This window comes from Passer montanus, unplaced genomic scaffold (genome assembly GCF_014805655.1).
Source record: "Passer montanus isolate IOZ18808 unplaced genomic scaffold, ASM1480565v1 scaffold69, whole genome shotgun sequence".
Taxonomy (NCBI): domain Eukaryota; kingdom Metazoa; phylum Chordata; class Aves; order Passeriformes; family Passeridae; genus Passer; species Passer montanus.
Window position 1 is genome coordinate 4,650,564 of NW_024372036.1, and position 21,954 is coordinate 4,672,517.

The following is a 21,954-nucleotide window of genomic DNA, read 5'->3' on the forward strand; positions in this document are numbered from 1 at the left end:
GATTTTGTGTAAATTGCCAATTTTTGTTCTGTGTTGTGATGACGTTACTTTGATTTTTGTGTGGGGAACTTTTGCTTTGGTTAGTTTTGTTGATATGAGGGCAGGTTGTGTGATAAATGTGGATTTTAATGATAATTCTTAAATAGTTAAATATGTCATTCACAGAGGTGAGGGGTGGAAAGTGGAGTTAGACTTGACCTACCTTTTTAACCCTTTCTTCAGACATATCCTGGAGCATCCCAGAGGACATAACTGAAATGGTGTTATTATTAATTTAGTTATTTACAAAACTTCAGTGTGCATTTCAAAGAGACTGTGTCATCCAAGGGATGCTTCATTATTTCCATCAGTCCAGCGTAGAGAAAATTAATGTGGACAGATTAATAAAGAATAAATCAATTTTGTTTAACATCTATAAAAGATACAGATATGATTTCCCAAGAAACCAATTAGAAATCCTACTCATTGTTTCGAAGAGGATCAGATGCATGTGCAAATTATTTGGCTAAATCATGTAAAACTCAGTGCTACAAGAGCTGAGGATAATTTTTTCTTCTTGTCTTGTGTAATTGTATCAATTGCTCATCTGGAGCAGATCCCAAAATGTTGGAGGGACTGATGAGTTTTCCTTCTGGCTCAAGACAGGATAAATTCTCCCTGAGCCTGTGGAATTGCCTCAGAAAAAACCAAAAATCCAAGAACGATAGGCCTCAGATGGTAGGGCCAAAGTACAGTTTGGTATCTGCTGGAAAAAAGAGACATTTTTTCTCAGGTTGGTCCTGCTCTGTGGGTGTGGAAGGGGGCTCCTCATCCTCATCTGCTGTTTGAACCCATGCAGGTACTGTAGGACTCCTACAGACATGTCCTTCTCTCTCTGTGTCCCATGTAGGAGGGATGGAAGGGATTTTGAAATTCAGTTATTGGATGGAATTTACTTCCATGTCACTTTTCCTGCAAAGAACACATATTTACCCACCCAGAGGGCAACTCATGAGCCAAAACTCAGTTACCTTGTGCCTCTCAGACACTCGAAGGCTCCTTGTTCAGCCTCCAGCTGCTGCCCCAAAAGGAGGCAGCTCTTCCAGAGCCCCAAGAGAAATGTCCTAAACCAGCCCTGCCCTGTGGCACGGATGATCTTTGGGTACCAAACGAGGCAGCTTCTGCCTCCCACCAACTGCTGATGGCAATTAGGTACTTCTTGGGCATTGAGCTTTGAAGAAATGCACCAGGGATGATGTGGGCTCTGTGAGTCTGGCATGTTTCATGTTAATAGCTGCACATATAATGTGTTAATACACAGCTCTCCTTCACCCAGGCAGGCTACAGATGAATTTGCTTGTCATTGGAAACAGAGCCATGATATTCCAGTCATAATATTAGCAGAGTTTGCTAGAAAAGCCTTCAGTTAGCAGCTGAGTGCCAAGATAAACTGTAAAAAAATACACCTGAGTAAGAGGCTTTGTAAGTTGATTTTAGTGTGCAAGATTTGTACAGTCAGTAGCAATAAGCTCTTCTGAAGTTAGGCTAGAAAAAACTCAAAAAATAATTTTTAAAAATAATCATAGAATAGTTTGGGTTGCAGGGGATGCAAAAGGGATCTTTCCAGGTCACCTAGCCCATACCCCCTGCCATGGGCAGGGACATTTTCAACTTGAGCAGGGTGCTCAGAGCCCCATCCAGGCTGGTCTTGAACATTTCCAGGAATGGGTCATCTACAACTTCTCTGCACAACCAGTTCCCTTGTTTCACCCTATATCTAATCTAATTCTATCTTATTTTAGTATAACCCCTTTGTTCTATCACAACAAGCCCTGCTAAAAAGTCCCTTCCCAGCTCTTTCAGGTAGTGGAAGATTCTCAGAGGTCTCCCCAGAGCCTTCTCTTCCCCAGACTGAACAACCCCAATTCTCTCATCCTGTTCTTATAGGAGAGGTGCTCCAGTCCTGCCATCAGCTTAGTGACCTTCCCCTGGGCCCACTCCAGCAGGCCCAGGTTTTTCCTGCTGCCAAAATACCTGTGAAACACACACTGCTTCATCCTCTGGGACTGCACCCAGAGCCAAGCTGGCTCATCCCAGTTCTCCTTTCCTCCTGGCACTGCTGAAAGAGGCAAACCAGCCCAGTTGTTTTGAGTCCAAGCTGGTCTCACCCCGTGTTTGGACAGAAGGTGAGATGCTGTTTCTAATTTAGAAGCAAAAGGTGTTAGCTTTCTTCCAGGGCTGGTTTTTTTACCATGTGCACAGTGAGTTTTCTGATAGCAAGGTTTCTAATCCTTTCTCAGCAGAACAACCCTAACAAAATAATCCATATCCATCCAGCTCCATTTACTCTGACATCTCCAGACTCTGTAGACTCCTTCCCACCATCCCTGCAGCTTTGTGGGGGAGAAAAAGCCTCATCCAAATCTAAGTGATCCATTCATCTGACCTGCAGCAGAAAGGGGCTGAGCAAACACAGACCAGCCCCATCTGCCCAAGGGCAAAACGTCATGGAACTTTAGCAGTGACTTTGAGAGGGGGAGTGTCTCTGAGTGCCATTTCCCTGCAGCAGCAGAGACTCCAAGAAGCACTCGAGGAAGTGAGAAACATCAGTCTTTGGATGATTTGGTTTGTCAAGTGGCTCTGTTTGCCCCTCTGCCTACTGGGATTTAACAGTGCACTCGAATATGCTCTGGTGCTTGGCTGGCAGGGAGCAGGGAACAGGAAACATATCAATAATGCACTGAGGCATCCTTGTCAGCCCTCAGGCTGTGCCCAATTTGCATATGCTCCAAGCTGTAAGAAAACACTTTGCACAGCAGTGTTGCATTTAGTAGAAATTACATTATAATTTCAGATGTAGAAACTTCTATTCCAGGTCTGAGGCAGGGAGGTATCCCATTGGGCTGTGCAGTCATTATCTTAAACAATTGAAATGCATGCTTGTACTTCATCAAAATCAAGAGAAGACATTACTCCAGCCTCCACTTGCCATTTCAGTCCAAAGTGGAACAAGACTATTTAACTAAATTAGAAACTATATTATTTCCCAATAATTCTTTATGAGATGGAGTTTGGCCAGAGCAATTTTTCAGAGTGTGCATATTTGAGCCAGCACCTCTATCCATCTCTGCAAAGCACAGACTCCCCACAGACTCCCTTCTTTGGGAAGGGGAATGCCCAGGTGCATTTGGGATCTGTGCTCACACTTTTCTTCCAGCTCCTTTGTGCTGCCAAGCAGGAGACAGGACTCGAGTTTCCCTTTGGAGGAAGTTGTGCAGTGCTGGCAGGGGCTTGGTGCCACGGTGTCCTGGTTTAGGGCAAATTTGGGAGAAAACCTCCAAAAGGGGCTCCCCAGAAAGCAAACCCACACGGCCCCTCCCCGCTGCTGGGAGGGAAGGATTGGGAAGGATTTGGGAAGGGGAAGGATTCCTTGGAGAGAAGTGGAAAGAACCTGTTTATTTAACAAGCACCCCTCCCCACTACCGGTTCGGAAAGGATTCCTCGGAGAGAAATGGAAAGAACCTGTTTAAAATATCCCCAGCACACAAAACAAACAGTACCAGATGACAATACTTTCACCAGTCTGAAAAGGATGACAAATTCACAAAGCCTCTCCTGGGAGTGGTCGCTCTGTTGTTGCTCCCTCCAGTGCTGGGGATGGCTGCTGCAGCCACAAGGTGCAAACTCTCAGTGTTTCCCAGGTACCAGTCTGGATCAGGTTTGAGTGGTTCCAAAAAAGGGAAAGGAAAAACAATCCAGGGAAAAATTTGGATGGCTTAGCTGAACTAACTAACGAGCAGAAGCAAAAAGCAAAGCAGAGCAGGAGCACAGCAGAAGCAAGAGCAAAGCAAAATGCAAAAACTGCCCCGTCTCTGTGTCCCACCAGCCATGGGGGAGCAGGCTGATAACAAACCAAAACAAACCTTGCTCTTCAGAGCCAGTCTTGAAGGCACAGAATATAATATCCAGCATTAACAGAACACACGACTGGGTATACAAGGATCATAACCTCACATTAGGACACGGCCATTTCACTGCCCTGATTTCTGCCAGGGACTGGCCAGGGCCAGGAGGCAGAGGCTGAAGGGATGGAGCCTGCATCTCACTGCTTCCTCCAGCATGGCAAATCAGAGCTTGGAGATGGGTGAGAACTTATTCTTAAAGCTGGGGACCTGCGTGGTTTCCCTTTAGTGTGCCTCTCTTCCAGAGTTCAACAGGAAGGGTGAACACCAGTGCAGAAATGCCCAGAGACTTTTCTGCAAACCAAAATGTGAAGCTCCTGACACATATTGTTTTGTGAGGTGATAAAATATACTATGAGGTAGCCCAGAAGATGAGAGCCTTTATTTCAGCCTGTGCCATGCTGCTGAGCTGGCCGTGCTTCAGCTCAGCTGTCTGCAGCTGGTGTCTGCTGACAGAAGTCCTCCTCAAATGCCAGCCTCTGCCTTTTGGAATTCAGCCAGGTGTCCTGTATTTGACCAAGATTTTGATGAAAATGATGGGGCTCAGGCTATAATCCAAGAAGTTTTCAAGTAAGTGATCCGGCCATGGAAGTCCAAATGCCAGCACAAGCAATAATTATATCCTTTGCTTCATTTTCAACCTCATCTCAAGTGGCAGCTGCCCTCTTGTACTGTGAGTGGCAGGCATATTTCATAAAGAAGAACCGTAGAAAGATGCAGATGGCAAAGGGCATCTGCCTTATATTGTCTTGTGCTTGGTAAGATTAGAGACAGTGCAAATTCATGCCCCTGTCTGATCTGTTCATTATAGACCAGGGAACACCACATCCCTGGGACTCTGGAAGGACAGATGTGTGGCTTGAAGGCACTGCTGACCTTCTCTTGCACCCAGCAAGGTGCCAGCACCACTCCTACAGCTTCCCTCTCCTCTCATGTGTAATGGGCTCCCACTTGGGAAACTTTTTTCCTTGCTCCTTCTATGTGTCCTGGGTTATTCTGTCTCTGTTATGTAAGATGAGTCAAAAAAACCCCAAAGCCCTGCTCCTTCTATGTGTTCTGGGTTATTCTGTCTCTGTTATGTAAGATGAGTCAAAAAAACCCCAAAACAATGAGAGCAAGGAAGAGGGAACACACCTGGAAAGCCAAGGACTACAAATAAAGAGCAGTACAGGAACTGCAGCTGGAGCCTGAAGCATTTGTTGCCAAGTGCAGGAGCTGAATGGGAAAAGAAAAAGTTACAGTTCACTGACAAAGAGCACATTTGATTTCCCCTCCTGGATTTTCACCAAGATGAAATTTCCTTTCTCTGTGTGTGTGTGTGTGAAAAGCAACTGTTGCAGGGGAGAAACAGCCCACAAGGAAGAGAACTCTCTATAGCCATGTTTCACAGCAGAGGACTCTGGTTTGTCTGGTTTATTATGTGTGGAGCTGGGAGCTGAACTCTGTGCAGAGAGCATAAAACCAGTGCCCAGCTTGACCCCAGCATGGTTTCTGGCTGAGGAAAGCCCTTGCTGTCAGAAGCTGTCAGTGGGCCATGGGAACCCACTGGTGGGAAACCTGGATGTTGAGATGTGTCAGACTGTGCTGGCATATCACCCTGGCTGGTATTTTTGTTCAAATACTAATGCTAATTTTGCCAGTAGTTGGGGGGTATCTTTGATCCTGGGAAAAGAGATCAAGTACAAACCTGGGGGCTGAACCAAATGTGAATTGAAAAGTATTGCTGGTGAAGGACTAGCAAAGAGACCAAGTGAAGGCAGTAACCTTTGCTTTTCCAGAATGGATTTTCACATAGTAATGGAAGGTCTTGGGTTGGAAGGGACCTCAAAGATCATCCCATTCCAATTCCCTTTGATAAAAACAAGCTGCTTGGGGCTCCATCCAGGGAAGCCTTGAAAACTTCCAGGAATGAGGTATGCCCAGGTCTCTGGGCATCCTGTCCCTCACCATTTTGAGGTTGGATGTACCTTTTTAGCAACCTGGGTGTGTCTGGTCAGACCTCCCCCTTGTCCCACACAAGGAGCATGCCTGGTGGGCCACTGTGTCCCTGGGGGACATCCCCATTCACATCTCCAAAACATGGAGCCCCTGCAACCTGGCACTGCTTCCTTGGGGTGGTGGCCCTTTCCCAGACCTGTCACACAGTGGTTTCCAACCAGAGGGGTTTGGGTTGTCAGTTCCCATGCCAGGAGGCTGTGAGCTGGGCAGGTAATGAGGGAAGGAAAGCCTTGCTAGGCTGGTGATGCTAAAAACCAAGGTGCTAAAAATGGGCACCTCCTGCCCATCCAGCTCCCGCTGACCCAGCAGCCCATCCTGTTTCAGGGTCCCTGTCCCCATGGGCTGGTTGATGGCAGCCAGGGGGGAACAACCAAGCTGCAGCCAAGGGGGGTGGGCCAGAAAGGAGGAGGGAGAGCCTCACAGGAGTGTTTTTCCATCCCCAGGGCTTGGGCAAAGCTGCTATGCTATCTGTAAACCCAGTAACTTGATTAAAAAGAGGCAGATCCCGATCCTCTCCCATATATCATCCCCACTTGCTTATTTTGGACTGCCTGATCTATGTGCTCACTGGTGCTTCTTATTTCACTGCTACTATGGAGCATTAGGGTTTTTCTTCTCCCTCTGCTACTCCTTCTGCCAGTGCTTTCCCTGGTCTTTGTTTTACTTCCAGCAGCTCTTTCACCTAAGGTTTTCCCATTTCCCAGGGGTGTCAATGCAGTTTAGTTCCCACACTGCTGTGGGACTTGGTGTGGACCTCAAACTCTTCCATCTCACCAGGGTGTCTTTGTCTTTCAAAGAGGACAGAACATTTCCCACTTCTGCCAAGGGAGTGCAAAGCTCATCCTCCAAAAACTGGGGCACTGAGCACCCCTGATTTGGGAAGGTGTCCAAAGGCTTTCCCACTCCCCAGCCTGCATGAGGGCTCTGCTTGGCCCCCAAAATAAAGAGGAGTTTCCCTGGTGCTTGATCCTCCCAGCTTTAATACCAGCAGCTCACTTGGGGAGTTGTCAGTGGTGATAAACTCAGTTCCATTCTGTTTCAAAATTGGTTTAAGAAAGACGCCGCGCTGTTTAATATTTAAGCTAAATGTTTAATGTTTAAACAGGGAAATTGGTCTGATTGTCAGAAAGGGCATTAAAGCAGGATGGGAACTGGTCTATAATCTCTGACAAATGCTGCCCTTTCTCTGCAGCAGCCTGGTGCCTGGGAGCTGCAGGAGTTTCAGAAATGCCAATTTTAATCAATCTCTCTCATTTCACTTGCTGCCTGCCAATCCCACAGCAGTGAGATGTGCCTTTCCCTGGGAAGGGGGCAGCGTTGTACCTGGCCCTGTTTAACATTCTGAGATGAATTCAGCTGAATTGCACTGGTATTTCAAACCCCAAACTAATTTCAATAGAAATGTGTGTGGATAAGGTGAAAAGGAAGCTGGACAGTGTTGGCTCATGGGTGTATTGCAGATGATTTGGGGTCCCTTTTGCATGTGCACACAGAAGTTCTGATGTCAAGTCTAAAGTAAGCCTGAAAATGAATGGCTCTAATTGCTACAAATATACCTATGGATAAATCATTTTTGAACAGGTACAGGCAGTGTTTTTCAGGGGGTGGAAATGTGCCCCTGGGGGAAGCGTGTGGCAGTGTAGAACTGTTTCACACCACAAAAGGCTCAGCAGCAGCCTGTGCTCCCTCCCTGAGGAGACACTGTGGCTGTGCCAGGCTGCATGCCCAGGGTACTCCTTGTGCACAGGAATCCCTGCTCTGCAGTGGCTGGAGCTGGGGAGAGCACATTCAGCAGGGAGCCCTCGAGTCAACCAGCAATTCATGTAACTCACAAAAAACCAAGCAAGACAGAATCTGAAGAAAAGTTTATAAGAAGATCAAGGTTTCAGGACTATTGAAAGGCACATTTCACCCATGTTGAACAACAGCTGAGTTCGTGGACAGGTACAAAGCTCAAAATTCATGGCAAAAAGACCACATAATGATGGTACATTGTGAAATATACATTCCAGACTTCAGTAAAACACTCAAGTGATTATTTTAAGTGTATCATGTACATAATAAGAGCGGAACAGGCAGATGCATCCAATTACTGTAATTTACAAGGCAGTAATTCGAGCCTCAAATACATTTCTCCTTGTTAGAAGAAAGGGCCATGGATTAGCAGCAAAATGCAGGGCAATGGACAGGGAACCAGGAAGCTGCTGCCATTTGGAAAATAACAGCCTGCACCTGCTGCAAGTCGGGGGAATTCAACTTTGCTGATTCATTTCACTGTGCTGTGGCAGCACCAGGCTGGGCTGGATGGATGCTCTCAGGGCAGGCACCCTGCAGAGCAGATGTGCACAGATGCTTCCTTGGCAGTGGGCAGGATGAAGCCCAGCCATGCCTCCTCTCTCCCTGTTCAGTGCTGTGCCTCGTGCTAATCACCTCCTTTCATCCAGCTCGGGGTTAAGTTTCATGTTGCGATGATTAATAATTAATCAAATGCACTTGAAAATTAATTTGGCAATTCTACGACTGATTGGCATGCTAATCTCTTCTGTGCAGCAGGGATGGTATGGGAACAACCTCGGATGTTCTGAGCTGCTGACTGAGGTGAATGCATCAGGGCATTTACTGTCTTGTGTGGTGAAAAATAAAAGACTGAATGGAAACAAAATTGTTGTCCGAGACCTCTTTGCAACTCAGAAAAGGTGTGATCTGCATTTTGCCTTCCTGTATCAGAAATATATCATTGACATTATCATGTCCAACCAAAAACAAATGGACAAGATTGAAGAACACCCCCACAGTTGATTGATTTCTGTTTAGCTGGTAGCAACTGCAGTAGATTCGATGCATTAATCATGGGACTAAAAAGAAAAATCACAAGGAGAACAACTTCTTGCTCTTTCCAGCTGTCCATGCCACTTTTCTCCAAAATAACACTCATCTGGTAAAAGAGGAGGACAGGGGGTGTGCAGCTTCCACTGGTCCCTGCTAGTTTCGGCCAACAAGTCCCTTTTTATAGACAAAGAGCCCTGCAGCAGCCACGGAGCTGAGGCACAGGGTGCAGCTCAGCAGGCACAGCAGCCCCGGCGCCGAGGGCAGGTTCCTCTCCCAGAAGCTGGTGGGGAATGGTCGGGCTGGGACATCCTGGGGGAAGAGAGGAGATGGTGACTCCGCAGGGTGCCCCCTCACCACGTGAGCAGGGAGGTGGCAAAAGCATCTCGTGAGGCTGGGGAGGTCACAGGTATTTCCCAGGTTGTGCAGGGAAGAAGGGTCGTGGCTGTGAGATGTGTGTTCTGTCCTCCTGAACAGCCACAGGGCAGGGAAGATGGGGTTACTTATGGCTGGAATGAGGTTCTATTTGGCCTTAAACCATGGCCTGGGGCTGGGCAGAATTAGGCTGCATTTTTCAGTCCCCCAGGCTCTGAGATCAGTGTGCTTGGCTCTTAGTCATCCACCCTTCAGACAGGGGTAACAATATTCCTTGGACAAGTCACAGAAATTAATACCATCAGCATGTGAGGTCACTAAATCCTTGCCTGGGAGCAGGGTGCATAGGGATCACTGAAATGAATCACTGGGCAGCACTGACAGAACCAGAGCACACAGTCTCAAGCTACGTCAGGGAAGGTATAGGTTGGATATTAGGAAAAAAATTTTCACTGAAAGTATAATAAAGTATTGGAATGTTCTTCCCAGAGAGATGGTAGAATCACCATCCCTGGATGTGTTTAAAAAAAGGCTGGACATGGCACTTGGTGCTATAGTCCAGATTCTGAGTTGAGGTGTTAGGACATAGGTTGGACTCGATGATCTCAGGGGTCTCTTCCAACCTCATTGTTCTGCGATTCAGTGAAATAGGGACACACCTGACTGAGGGGGGTGTGCCTGGCTGGGTGACAGTGACACTCTGGCTCACCTTTGACGCTGGCTCTGGCATCCAAATTTCACTCTTGGAGATCTTCCCCATACTGTACAGTACCTAGAAGAAAAATTATTTGTACCATGTGAAAAAATTATAACCCACAATACCTCCAGTTTTGGAGAAACAGAGGAAGTCAGAGCAAGTGACATTGATAAAAGGTGTAACTATGACTAGCTGAAAATCTCTTGAACCACAAAATGTACAATGATTTCTACTAGAGCTTCTCTAAATATTTTTGTGGAAGGTTTTTAGTTTTTGGTTTTTTTTGTTTTATCTTTTTTGTTTGGTTATTTGGTTTCTTTTTCCTGAGTTAAAGCAAAAAAGCTTTTTCTCACGGCTGTTTGAGAAATACCAAGGTGAGGTTGCAGCCATGGACTTGGGACACAAAACCTGTTAGGAGTGGTGCTTCTGGGATATGGAAAGGGGAGAGCTGCAACCCTGAGGCTCTCACAGCATAGAATTATGGAGCCCTCCCTTGCCTATTCCGGCAGTACAAAGCTCATCAAGGATTTTTCTTGAGAATAAACTGATTGTAACAATCATGGGGATTTTTGGGAGCAAATGAATGCCTCTAGAAGACAGCTCACTGTCTTTGTAACTACTGCTCACAGGCATGGAGAAAAGAGAAATTATGTGACTTGAAGCAAGTAAAAAGGATTATAAGACAAATATGACATTCTGTCAAATGGAAGTAAAAGAGTGATTTTCCTTTAAATAACAACTCTGTGGCTTTGCCATGCAGTTGCAACTGTAATGTGCACCCTTTAATGCTTTTTCCCCCTCCCTCCAGATTGTTGTAAAGGGATTTCACTGTGACTGGGAACCCAGCCCAACGTGTGTCATTCTGAGGAGATTTAGACATTATCAGAGCTGCACATTACAATTACATAAAGCTCAGCTAACAGGACTGTCTTGTAAAAGGAGAAGCAGAAGGGATAGATCAAAAATGAGAACAATGTTCAGATTTCTGCACAGGAAATAGCTGTGAGCATTTGAAATTCCTCAGATTAGTTTTAAAACATGCAGTGATTAATTTGTTAGAAATTGAGGTAGTGTATCTACAAACAGCATCAGGTTGGGGGTTTTTTTCCTCTAGACATGCAGTACATGGCATAAGCTTTATTTTAAGTCTCCAGTTCAGTAATATTCTGATTTGGTTGAGATTCTTGGCTTCACTTTATTCAATAACCAATTAAATAAGTTTAAAAAAATTAAAATATTTCAGTCACGTTGTTTTCTGAGATCCCTCCCTGTCAATTCTAGAAGCCTTTGCACTAAATCAGACTTTCCAAGCAGTACTTAATCCTTTCCAGCCTTTTGATAGAGATGTTGGAAGCAGAGCAGTGGTCTGTACCTCTCTGGCTGCTCTCTCTCCTGCCTGCACAGCTCCCTCCATGTATCCACTCCACTGGGTCGCTGTCTCCGTGCCCGCAAAGTAGATTCTGTCAACAGGCTGGCGAATGATCCTTCAAAACAAGTGGAGAATGTCAGGTGACAAGTGACAGGAGGGTGATGATCCTTCTAAAAGCAATTTCTGGCTTTGATGGAGCACAGGGCTTCAGCTCTCCAGAATCCCTGCACACCTGGGTGAGGTGTGATAAGCTGTCCCTGCAGGATCACCTGCTTGCTTCTGCACACAAAATTCAAGATCTGAGAGAGAGAAAAACCTAAGGCATAAATCAGTGTTCCCAGCTCCCATACAAAGTAATACAGGCCTTAGTTTAGTGCTGGGATAAGGGATAATAGGGATAATCCTAACAGCCTCCAGCAGCTGATAGACTTATATTTTCTGCATGGCAGCTTCGCTGTTATCCTGCCATTACAGTGGCATGTGGATGACGTTTCTGCAGTGCTAGATCACCAATATCAGCTTCTGTTTGGAGGCTGGACTTGCCTGGCTGCTGAAGGCCTGGCATCAGGGAGCTGCATTCCCCCCACAGGGTCATGAATCCAGTCCCTCAGCCCTGCACAAGCATTCCAGCCAACCCAGCTGTGGGTACTGAGCTCCCTCTCCCACTGGGAATGTGCCTGGTGTGAGGGCTCCCATCTAATCCCCCATTTAGGTTTTCCCTGTCTGCTTGGCAGCAGTTCCCCAGGCCAGACACCTCACCCACTCCTGCCTGAGTGTTTGCATAAATGACAAGAGATAAATGACTGTACACATGGGACAACTCCTCCCCACGTGGTGAAAGATTGTCTCAAATTCAAGTGATCTGTTCAATGTGTATGTTTATTTTCTAGTTTTCCATCTTCTACCATTGGCGGAGTAGTCCAATGTCCCAGATTGTGCTTTTCCTTATTTAGTAGAATTCAAATTTTTTTACTGTTATTGCATAATAGAGCCATTTTATGTGTATATAAGGGTGTTTTATATGGCAGTATATGTCCTCACAACCCTTTGTTTGCTTTCTTTGCATCTTTGAAAAGGGGAAGAACAAGAATAGAAAGTTTGGAAATCATGATCTGAAGTAAGAGTAAAGAAATCAAGTTTATTTTCTGATGACCCCACGTGGTCTCAGCTCAGGCAGGGTCTAACCCCATGCTGGACATGCTGAGGAGCTCCTGGGCTTCTCCTGAACCTGATGCTCCAGTCAGTGGAGAGTCTTCATCTGGCCAAGATGTGTGTCCTCAAGGGCTTGGCGGGGTCTCTAGAGGGATCCACTGCAAATACTGCATAGCACAAACTACTGTAAATAACCCAGAGGGGAAAAGTTTTGTGGCTTTAGCAGGTCCCTTTGTGACTGTGTTTCATTTCCTTAAAAAGCACAAGAGAAACTCTGCTCTTAGTAAAGCAAATAGCAATGTCCTTGTTAGCTGGGGAGTAGGGGAGTGGAAAGAGGGTTGAAGTTCCCCTAATATTGTAAATATGCCATGGGTGTGTTGCACAAGGTGTAACCTTGTACATGAGCTAAAATGTGAATTAGAAAGCAAAGCATTCTGTGTTTTACCTTCCATAGGAATGCATTATGCCTGGTGGGAAGTAGGCTGTGTAGCAGCCCCCTGAATATTGCTCCGCGGCCCAGTCCTTCTCTTCATAATGCACAGGCTGTGAGTTTCAACAGAGAAAACAGTGAAACACTGACAGAGAAATTAGAAAAAAAGAACATATATTGCTTTTGAAGAGGGGGATAACAGGCTAAGAGTACCTGACAAAGGAGTGCCATGTCATCTGGCTAATGCTATCCATCTGCACAAAACAAATTTTTGTGCTTTGACAGAAACACCAGTCTCCCACGACAGGACAAATTAAAACATGCACTGCCTTCTCTTTTCTTGTGCGGGGTGAGACTGGCAGTTCTTTTCTTCTTGTACTCAGTCCTGCCCTCCCCTTGTTGCATGGCCCAGCATGCAATTTTAGGTACACATTTCAGGTTCCAGGAACTTTGCCCTCATCATCCAGAACAAAGGAGCAACAATATTGTACAACAGAGCCAAAACCAGGCATTAATTCCTTACTTGTAAAGCCTCTTTCATCCCCAGTGCCTTGGCATATGCCTCACTGATCCTCCTTTTCCTATATGAAAATAAAATCAGAGTCAGAAAAAAAAAAAAGGGGGGGGAACCTCTCCACTCTCATCTTTTTTATAAAAAACCCAAACTTACTGCAACACATTGGAAAGAAAGTTGGGTTAGGCTTTGTTTTTAAGTCAGATTTCAAGTTCTTATCTTAACATGCATATTTCAAATGCTGATGCCTAAAAGTTACACCTAAAATGGACTCAGGGAATGGGAAATGAAGGTTGATTTTGGCAATGAGTTCAAAAAAATAAATCTTTGTACAGCTATTTTAGGATGCAGAGCCAATTCATCCTCATGTTCGCTGGTGTAAGACCAGAAGAAAAGCAACATAAATCAATTAAATCCCTACAGATTTACTACAGCTGGGAATAAAATATGAGCTGAAGAATGCTGCTCACATTCCTAAGCAGAGCTCCCCTTTTCACTTGCACAGTACCAAAACTCACATTTAGAAAGTACTGTTTGTTCATTTCACTGACTAATGGGGAAGCCATACTTTTATAAAAACAGAAGTCTAAAAATTTTATCACCCAGTCTGAATCTGAAGGAGACCCAAAAGGAGCCAAGTCAGCACTGCTGTATCCCTGGGTTAAAGCATCATTCACTGGAGATGTAGTCTGGGAACATGGTTGCAAAAATCTTCTCCATTCATACAGATACCCAGAATTGGTAAAACATAGCATGGAAGATTGGGCAGGACTTAGAAATTTAGAAATATCCATAACTGGATGAATATTAGCTTTAGTGTCTCAGCCTGTTTACACTAAAATCTCAATTTTTGCCCCAATTTCCAGTGTTGGTAGTTATGCTGAGCATGTATAAATGTGCACATTCACACATATATTCACACACATTCCTGTGGGGAAGCATCCCAAAGAAACAACTTGTTTCTGAACATTTACAGCTTCTGAACTCTTACCTCTCTTCCTTGCTGAGGTGGGCCAGTTTGAGAGCCTTTCTGCTAAGGATGAAACTGAAAACAAAAATAAGGTATATGAACATCACCCCAGCTGATTTGCAGGCTCGAAATGACTCTAAAAATGGATTGGCAAAACACTTTACTAGTATGCAATGAGCTGCAGGTTTGCCATTATAGCTCAACATTAAATAATTACAGGTCACACACATGAAAAATCCCATGCAGGGTAACCTGCAGAGTTAACTGAAAGGGAGGGTGTGCATTCCCTATCTAGGTCTGATCCAAATGGACTGAAATTCTGAGTTTATTAAGCTTTTGCAGTCCAGCAGGCAGCTGCCTGTGTCACCTGGTGTTAGTGAGTGACAGCAGCCTGCTGCTGTGACAGGCACTGCACAGTGCCATGGATCACTCCTGCAGGAACTAGCATTAATATTTATCCATCTTGAAGAAACAGATTTGACAATTAGTTCATCTGACCCTAGTGGAGATATCCAGGGGATGAAGTATGTTCCTCCACTCTTTTAGAAAGTCACATAAATCCACGAGGAGAAAGAAAGCTGGAAACTGCTTGCCATATGGGGCTTGGAGGAGATCTGCTGCTCTCAGGAGGCCATGGAAGCTTTCAAGCCTTGAACATGCCCATAAACACGTACAGTTCAGTAGAAGGGGTGAGCTTTCCCTGCCAGACACTTAAGGAGTAGTTGTCTGACATTCATATTGGGCTTTTTTTGGCAGTCTCACCTCAGATTATGGTGGAAACACGTGTAAAGTTTGTCTGTTCATTTGGTTTCAGCTATTTTAAAAGCCAGTCAATGCTGCCATGTATTTTCCCACCTGTTTGTCCAAATTGTAACATTTTTACTTGTCAGTTTCTACAGAATCTTGATTTTTTTTTTTTTCACTGCACAGCTGCCTCCCTGCTCCAGCAGCTGATGTTCCTTGTCCTGCCTCAGCTCAGTGGGGAGAGGAGAAAATGAGGATTTCTTGGACAATTGTGTTGTCATTTTGGACCAGGGACTAAACATAAAAGCCCAGCATAAGCCAAATACAGGCTCAGATAGGTAAGACAGGGATTTATTTCTAAATCTACTCCACAGAAAACCAACCAAACAAACAAACAAAAATAAAACAACAAAAAAACCCCAAACCAAACAACAACAACAAAAAACAGAAAAAAACCCCAAAAAACCCCCAAAACAGACAAACAAAAAAAATTTAAAAAAACCAAAAAAATCCCAAAAACAAAAACCAAGAAACAACAAATGTGAACTGAATGCTTAAAAAGGCTATAGCTGAATTCAACAACTCCTTCCCAACCACATCTTTCTATTAGGCTGTTTGTAGCAGAACCTTCACCAAAAATTTCTACAGACTAGAGAGGGACAAGAGGCTTGGCAGAAGTGCTCTCCTCCATCTGTGCCAGCTGTGGAAGTGGGAAACACGGGTGTAACCTGGTCATTTCCCCTCTCCCTCCTGCTCCCACTCTTACAAGAAGAAATACACATCTGTGAATGTGGGCCAGCAGCTTTTACCCCATAATGGCAGGGAAAGTTCCATCAGGTTTTGTGTCATCTATGGTTATTCCAATTGGAGACTCTTCATCCTCAATGACAAAGGAACCACAATAACCTAAGGGGAAAGAAATCCCGAGATGATTGTTAGGAAAACTTGTTGATCATCACTCTTTCTGATAGGAATGAGCAGGGAAAATTATCCCTAAAAGGAATTGTATGGTAATTCTGTTATTACAAATAACATCTATGTGCCTGAACTGTCTCTGTAACAGTTTCTCTCTTCTCTCTCACTCTGGGAAATTGTGTACACAGACTTGTAAAAATCGTTAAAATTCCATGGTTAGCTAACAAGGAATTTCTGTGGATTGCTGCAAAGTCCCTTTGGCTTTCTATTCTGGGGAGAATACACATTAAAAATAAATGGATCTAGTCAGAATTATGGTGATTCATTCCATGAGTACTTTTGACCAAAACAAAACCCAGTGTAATTACATCTGGTCACTGCAGGCTCAAATCTCCACTATTTTGATTTTGCTGGTGATAAGATTGTTAGGAATGGTGTTCCATAACAGTAATGCAGCAGAAGCTTGGGCTGTCTAATCTAGGATCACATCAGGACATGTTTCAGGTGAACATGCAAAAAATCTCATCTAGATAACAATGCATACACCTGGCTGTATTCCTGCCTAATCTCAATGGCCAGGTTATGCCCTGAAACATACGCAAATTATATTAATTTGATTAAGAAATATTTTTACCACTGTCAATATTGTTAGGAAGAAAGTGGAACTAATCTGTTCATACAAATAGTTCTGAAAATAGTATCAGTTAAAGCTGAGAAAAACAAGATATTACAGCATGGAAAAAATATCTTGAGCTGAACAAAAAGTTAACCTACTTTTCCCAGTCCTCTGAGATATCAAGTCTGCAGAACAGAAGATTAAAATCAGGGAAAGGTCTTGCTTACACCTTAAGCTCTGCTTGTCATCTGCTGTAAATTCTCTTTGGCTGACCTAACTGTCCTGGCAGGAGAAGGGAGCTGATGCTGCAGGGAAGCTGATGCTTCTGTGCTCTGCAGGTTTCAGCAAAATGGTTTCCCAGGAAAACATTGCTTGTTCTCTTGGTCATCCCACCTCAGCCAGCTGCTATGAGATTTGGGATCCTGTTTGGGTCTGGACTCATCTTTGGGACAAGGCATGCACTCAAGCTCAGAGAAAGACTTATTCTTTCTAAGGAGCTTTACTTTTCACTTTTCTGTATGTTTGATTTTGGGGTTTTGAGCATTTAAGACTCCCTTGGATTTATTCCCTGATTGTTAGACAGCAGAACTTCAAATTTTGCACAGAGTTCCCAAGTCCTCCGCTTTCCCCACCTACCCTTCCTCCTCCAGAAGGCTTCCCTGTAGTACATCATGGTTTTTATGACACTCCCCATAGGCAAACGCTGAATTAACTGGTTTCTGTCTGGTGGCAGCTCTGGTTTGAAGTGAATCTTTGTTGTCAGGATTGGAGGGATGGCACTGATCACGTACTTGCCCTGAAATGCAGAACAAAGTCAGCACAAGAAGCTGCCTCCCTCTGAGCTCATCCCACAGGACATGTTTGGAAGACACTATCAATAGCTGCTAACAGCTTTCCCACCCCTGACCCTGCTAGGTGGCTTTCCCACACACAGATTTCCAGGTGACAAAAGTAATTCTGCCATTTCAGAAACATGGAGCTGGAAAAAACAGACCAGAGTTGAAACTTGGCTGGAGACAGGTGGGGAAATGGCACAAGAGACATCCTATGGTCTGGGTAAAACTGCCTTTATCATCTCCAGAAAAATATGACCCACATTTTTCCCAGTTATAAGATGCTAAAAAAATCACGTTTGCGCACATTCACAGGATGTTACTTCAGGACAAGGAATACTAATGGTGATTCCAGCTTTCCTGAGTGTGCTCCATCCCTCTCACAGGCCCTGGGTCTGACTGGAGCAGTGCAGGACTCTGTGCTGATGCAGCATTTCCAAGCACCACAGTACAGAGGCAAAGTCTTACTAAAGGTCTTTGAAATGTCTTTTTTTTTTCTTTTTCTGTGCTGGAAACCACAAATGTAGACACAAACAGGAAGGTTATTTTTCCTTCCTTTGAAATGGTCTCAATGCAGAACTAAAATGTAAAAATGCATAAAGACATAGAAAGTTAAGGCAGAAAAGTCAGAGTAATGACAGAAACCAAGTAGCAGAACATCAAGAAGAGAGCCAGTCATAAATAAATCTGTAAAGCAGGTTCCATGGAGAGTCAGCACAGTCCAAGAAACAGACACACACAAATGGGTACTTCCTGATTACAGCTGGCTGAGAGATACAGCAGATATATTCCCCTACCAAATGCATGCTTCACTTTTATTCTGATTGAATTACCTCATATATCTCATGGTTTAGAGTCTCCACAAGGACATTATCACCTGTCTGATCGATACTGATCACAGGTCTCTCCAGTTTAACTCTGCCTTTGAGGTGTTCCATTATTTTCTCCGATATCTGACCGGAACCCCCTTTAAACTTCCTCTCCTAAAACAACAAAGAGGAAAGAAACACAGACAAAAAAAAAATCAACAGCATTAATCACAATGACATTGAATATGACTTCTGCTCACCATCACAAAATTGCAGGCCAAATCTTCAAGTCCTCAGGGTGCACAAAGACACTCAGACTTTCAGAAGAGCGAGGGCATAAACCTGAGCCTCAGTGGGGATTACTGACTAAACCACTTTTGCAATTCCCTAATGACCTGGCTTAAAGACTCTTTAAGCCTAGAGAACATGCACATATCATGCAGGCTTTCTAGCAAAAATAAACATATCACTTCATTCAAAACAGGTTTGAGTACTTTATCCACCACAGTGCTACCAAAACCCTCAAGTGTGACAAAGAAACCAACTGTACAATGAAATACTGTGCCAGCCCAGAAGCAAGACAGATTTTAGCTGAGTCTGGTATCAAGGTAATGAGCTTTCTCCCTGTGTCTTCTCTGGGAAGACACAAAGACCGCTGCCAGGAAAAAAGCACAATCTATGACACATTTCCCTGCAATGTCCACGCAGACATCAGGGGAAGCACTAAAATCTCTTTCAGCTGCCAGCCACCAGCAGGAGGTAAAGCAGCTCACTTTTATGTGTAAGATGCTGGTACTGGCAGGGAGGAAAGGATCCATAAAGTTTTGTGCTGAAAGACTGCCCAAGCAGGTTTTATAAGACTTGGAAGAGCCACTAAGCCAGAAACCCTTAGTGCTTTTGCTCAACTAAAATTGATTTGGGTGAGGGAAGAAGGAAGCATGATAGGGAAAAAGACAGATTTTCCCATCCAGCTACAAAGAAAATAAGTTCTCTTCCCATGTAGCTTTCCCTTCTCCACATGTTTCATTCAGCTATGAGTATCTTGGGATTAATTTTATTTTTAACTCTTGTTGCAGCATCTGGTAGCTGCTGATGTGGGACAGCAAACATGACTGAGGAGCTCCTGAGGAGGAAGGCTCTTAGCCAGGTCTGTCTCCTACCACAGGACAGCATCAGCACTGTTTACATCCTTCCTGAAATGTGGTTCTCTGCTCTTCCCACAATGGACAGATGTTGATGGGAACTGGTGCCATGTGAGCCAACCCAAGAAGGAAGGGCCTTTTGCTATTTACTTCCAACTCTTGTCATTAGAGGCTTCAACACCAAAGAAACATCCACATTTCACTCTGAAGTACACTTGTTCTGAACTCTTGTAGCTCTTGTAAACATTCAAATAACCCATAGAAAATAAATTGGCAAAAAAGCAAGACAACTGCTACAATGGTACTGTGCTGAAGTGAATGTAGAAAGCACCCAATTCTTTAAATAGTCTCAATTTATTCCACATCTTAGCTAATAAAATCCTTCATTAAACAGAGTTAGTTGACAGGGCTGTATCACGTTTCTCTCTGGTGCCACATGCCCTCATCTTTTCATTAATTGCAGGGTTTTGATGGGTACAACACTGCACTTGCTCGTCACATTTTCAAGACAGGAGGAAGGAAATGAGACATTTTGTACCTGGCCCCCATTGGTGATAGAGAAAATCCTGAATGTGCCCCCACACTGCTTCACATACCACAGGAACCAGAGGGCAGAGACTTCATGAGGCTCAGACGTGACATTGATGTTGACAAAGATCGTGGCGAAGTCTCTGACAGCTCTGCATGAGACACAGGACCAGGAAAAGACTCAGTAAATATGACTTCCTGACTGCTTTCAGGATTTTATTTGCTATACTAAACAAGGGCTGCTTTCCCAAAGTCTGAAAAGTCAAGTTGATTAATATTTGTTTAATTTTTCAGTCTGTAGTGAGTCTGTTTAAACGGGTTTCTACCAGCACCTCCTTCCCTCCCAAAGTATTTACTTACTTAGGTTGAAATCCCACTGATTTCACCTCCATTAAATAGTTTCCCAGCTGCTATTCATTTCATCAGAATAAATATTTTTCTGAACAGTTTTTGTAATCTGTTAGTGAAACCTTTCTCCATTTCTCATGGGGAGCTCATTGGGCACATCAGTTCCAGGGTCTGATGGGTCCTGAGGGACTGAGCAGCCACGCAGCCCAGACATTCCCCACCTGTCATGTAACACTGCTGCACTGATCCTTTGTGAAATCAAGAATCAGACTTGGTATATAACCCAGACAGAGAAAACCTAATTGGCAATCATTGCTATAAAAATAAGGAAAGGGTCACTTGTCCTCTGAAATAAACAGAGAAACAGCAGCAGCAAGAGAATCTGGCTATTCACATTTCTTGCATTTGTGGCCACAGATTTGTAAGAAAATTGAGATCATTTGCAAAGAAGGTAAAAGGACTTTGACTTCAATTAAGCTTCATGAAACAACATAAATTTATAATCATCTGATAAAGGAAGGAACTTTGCGAGTTATCTGGGCTAAAATACGTAACTTATAAACTTTTATAACCTCGCTTCTCAAAGTATGAAGTACATTCACCCCTATTTCACTAGCCAGGATATGAAAACAGCCTGCACACAAGAACCCTCTGTGACAATTCTGAGAGCACCAAGACACTAAACAGTTGCAGCAGGTTTGGGCCTAAGAAATGTGAAAAAAGTCTCCAGGATCAGTAGATGCAGATCTGTGACACAGGGCAAACAAATCTTTTGTAATCTTGGCCCTGAGTCATACAGAAAATGCTGTGGAAGAGCTTTTCTGTTTAAGCACCATTTTTTAACTGTGTGTAGAAAAATGTGGCTTGGCTTAAAGATCTACATGGGTTTTTACTGAGTTTTTGAATGCATTTCAGCTGAGCAAATCCATTAAAACTGGATGTTTTACTGACAACATTGGCAGTAGAAGCTGCCCAGCAGAGAAGTCTGTTAAAGAAGGGATCACTACAAACCCAGTCCTGCTTATGCTCCACCAGCTCCATGGCTAAAAGCAGCAGTAAAAACTAGAAAAGGAAGAGACAGTGCACTTGCAACAGCAGTTCAAAGTAACCAAGTCTGCAGGCAAAAGGCTCATAAAACTAATTGCAAAGAAAACTCCAATGCCACAGGGAGCCTGAGCAAGTCCAAATGGCTGTACAGCATATCCCATGGAGCTGGAGCAAGACCTAAACCATAAAAATGAATTTCAAATGGAGAGTTTTGGTCAGCAAGCTGCAGGCACAGCACTAACCTGCAGTCAGAATGAAAGGGCAAACACAGAGCACAGCCACACAAATAAAAGACACTGAATAGGAGGGAGGAGATGCTAGAGAACAGCACAGGGGCTGGCACAGCAAGTGGGGACACGACTGCTCATAAGAGCACACTTCTCTTTGCCTTATAAAGAGAAATGATTGAAAAGAGAAAGGAAAGGAAAAGAATTTCCAATTGTCATCACCTCAATGTATAATTGTTCCTTTTTTATTTGTACAGTGAGTGCAGTCTCTCACAGAAAACACACTGGTCATTTTTATAGATGATACAAGACCTTGAGCCCTCTTCCTACCAGCTATCGTGGATGTTCTGATGGATCTGTTAGTCACAAACCAGGAGGACCTGTGGGATGGTGCAAAGGTGAAGGGCAGCCTTGGCTGCAGTAGCCATTAGACTGTGGAGTTTAAGATCCTGAGAGGAGTACAGCACCCAGCA

General features: G+C 44.1%; 1 protein-coding gene across 1 annotated transcript in view; it reads right to left on the reverse strand.

The window, feature by feature from the left end:
* Positions 1 to 7,789: 7,789 nt before the first annotated feature.
* The window catches only part of LOC120511861 (amine oxidase [flavin-containing] A-like), a 34,885-nt gene continuing 20,720 nt past the window's right edge, over positions 7,790 to 21,954 (reverse strand). Inside the window, exons 6-15 of the mRNA XM_039729446.1 lie at positions 19,870 to 20,011; positions 18,214 to 18,363; positions 17,184 to 17,343; positions 15,826 to 15,922; positions 14,294 to 14,347; positions 13,312 to 13,369; positions 12,804 to 12,901; positions 11,210 to 11,321; positions 9,850 to 9,912; positions 7,790 to 9,077 (exon numbers count right to left, since the gene is read on the reverse strand). Of these exons, the coding sequence (XP_039585380.1) occupies positions 8,922 to 9,077; positions 9,850 to 9,912; positions 11,210 to 11,321; positions 12,804 to 12,901; positions 13,312 to 13,369; positions 14,294 to 14,347; positions 15,826 to 15,922; positions 17,184 to 17,343; positions 18,214 to 18,363; positions 19,870 to 20,011 (1,090 nt within the window). The 3' untranslated portion in view covers positions 7,790 to 8,921. The remainder of the gene's footprint in view (positions 9,078 to 9,849; positions 9,913 to 11,209; positions 11,322 to 12,803; positions 12,902 to 13,311; positions 13,370 to 14,293; positions 14,348 to 15,825; positions 15,923 to 17,183; positions 17,344 to 18,213; positions 18,364 to 19,869; positions 20,012 to 21,954) is intronic.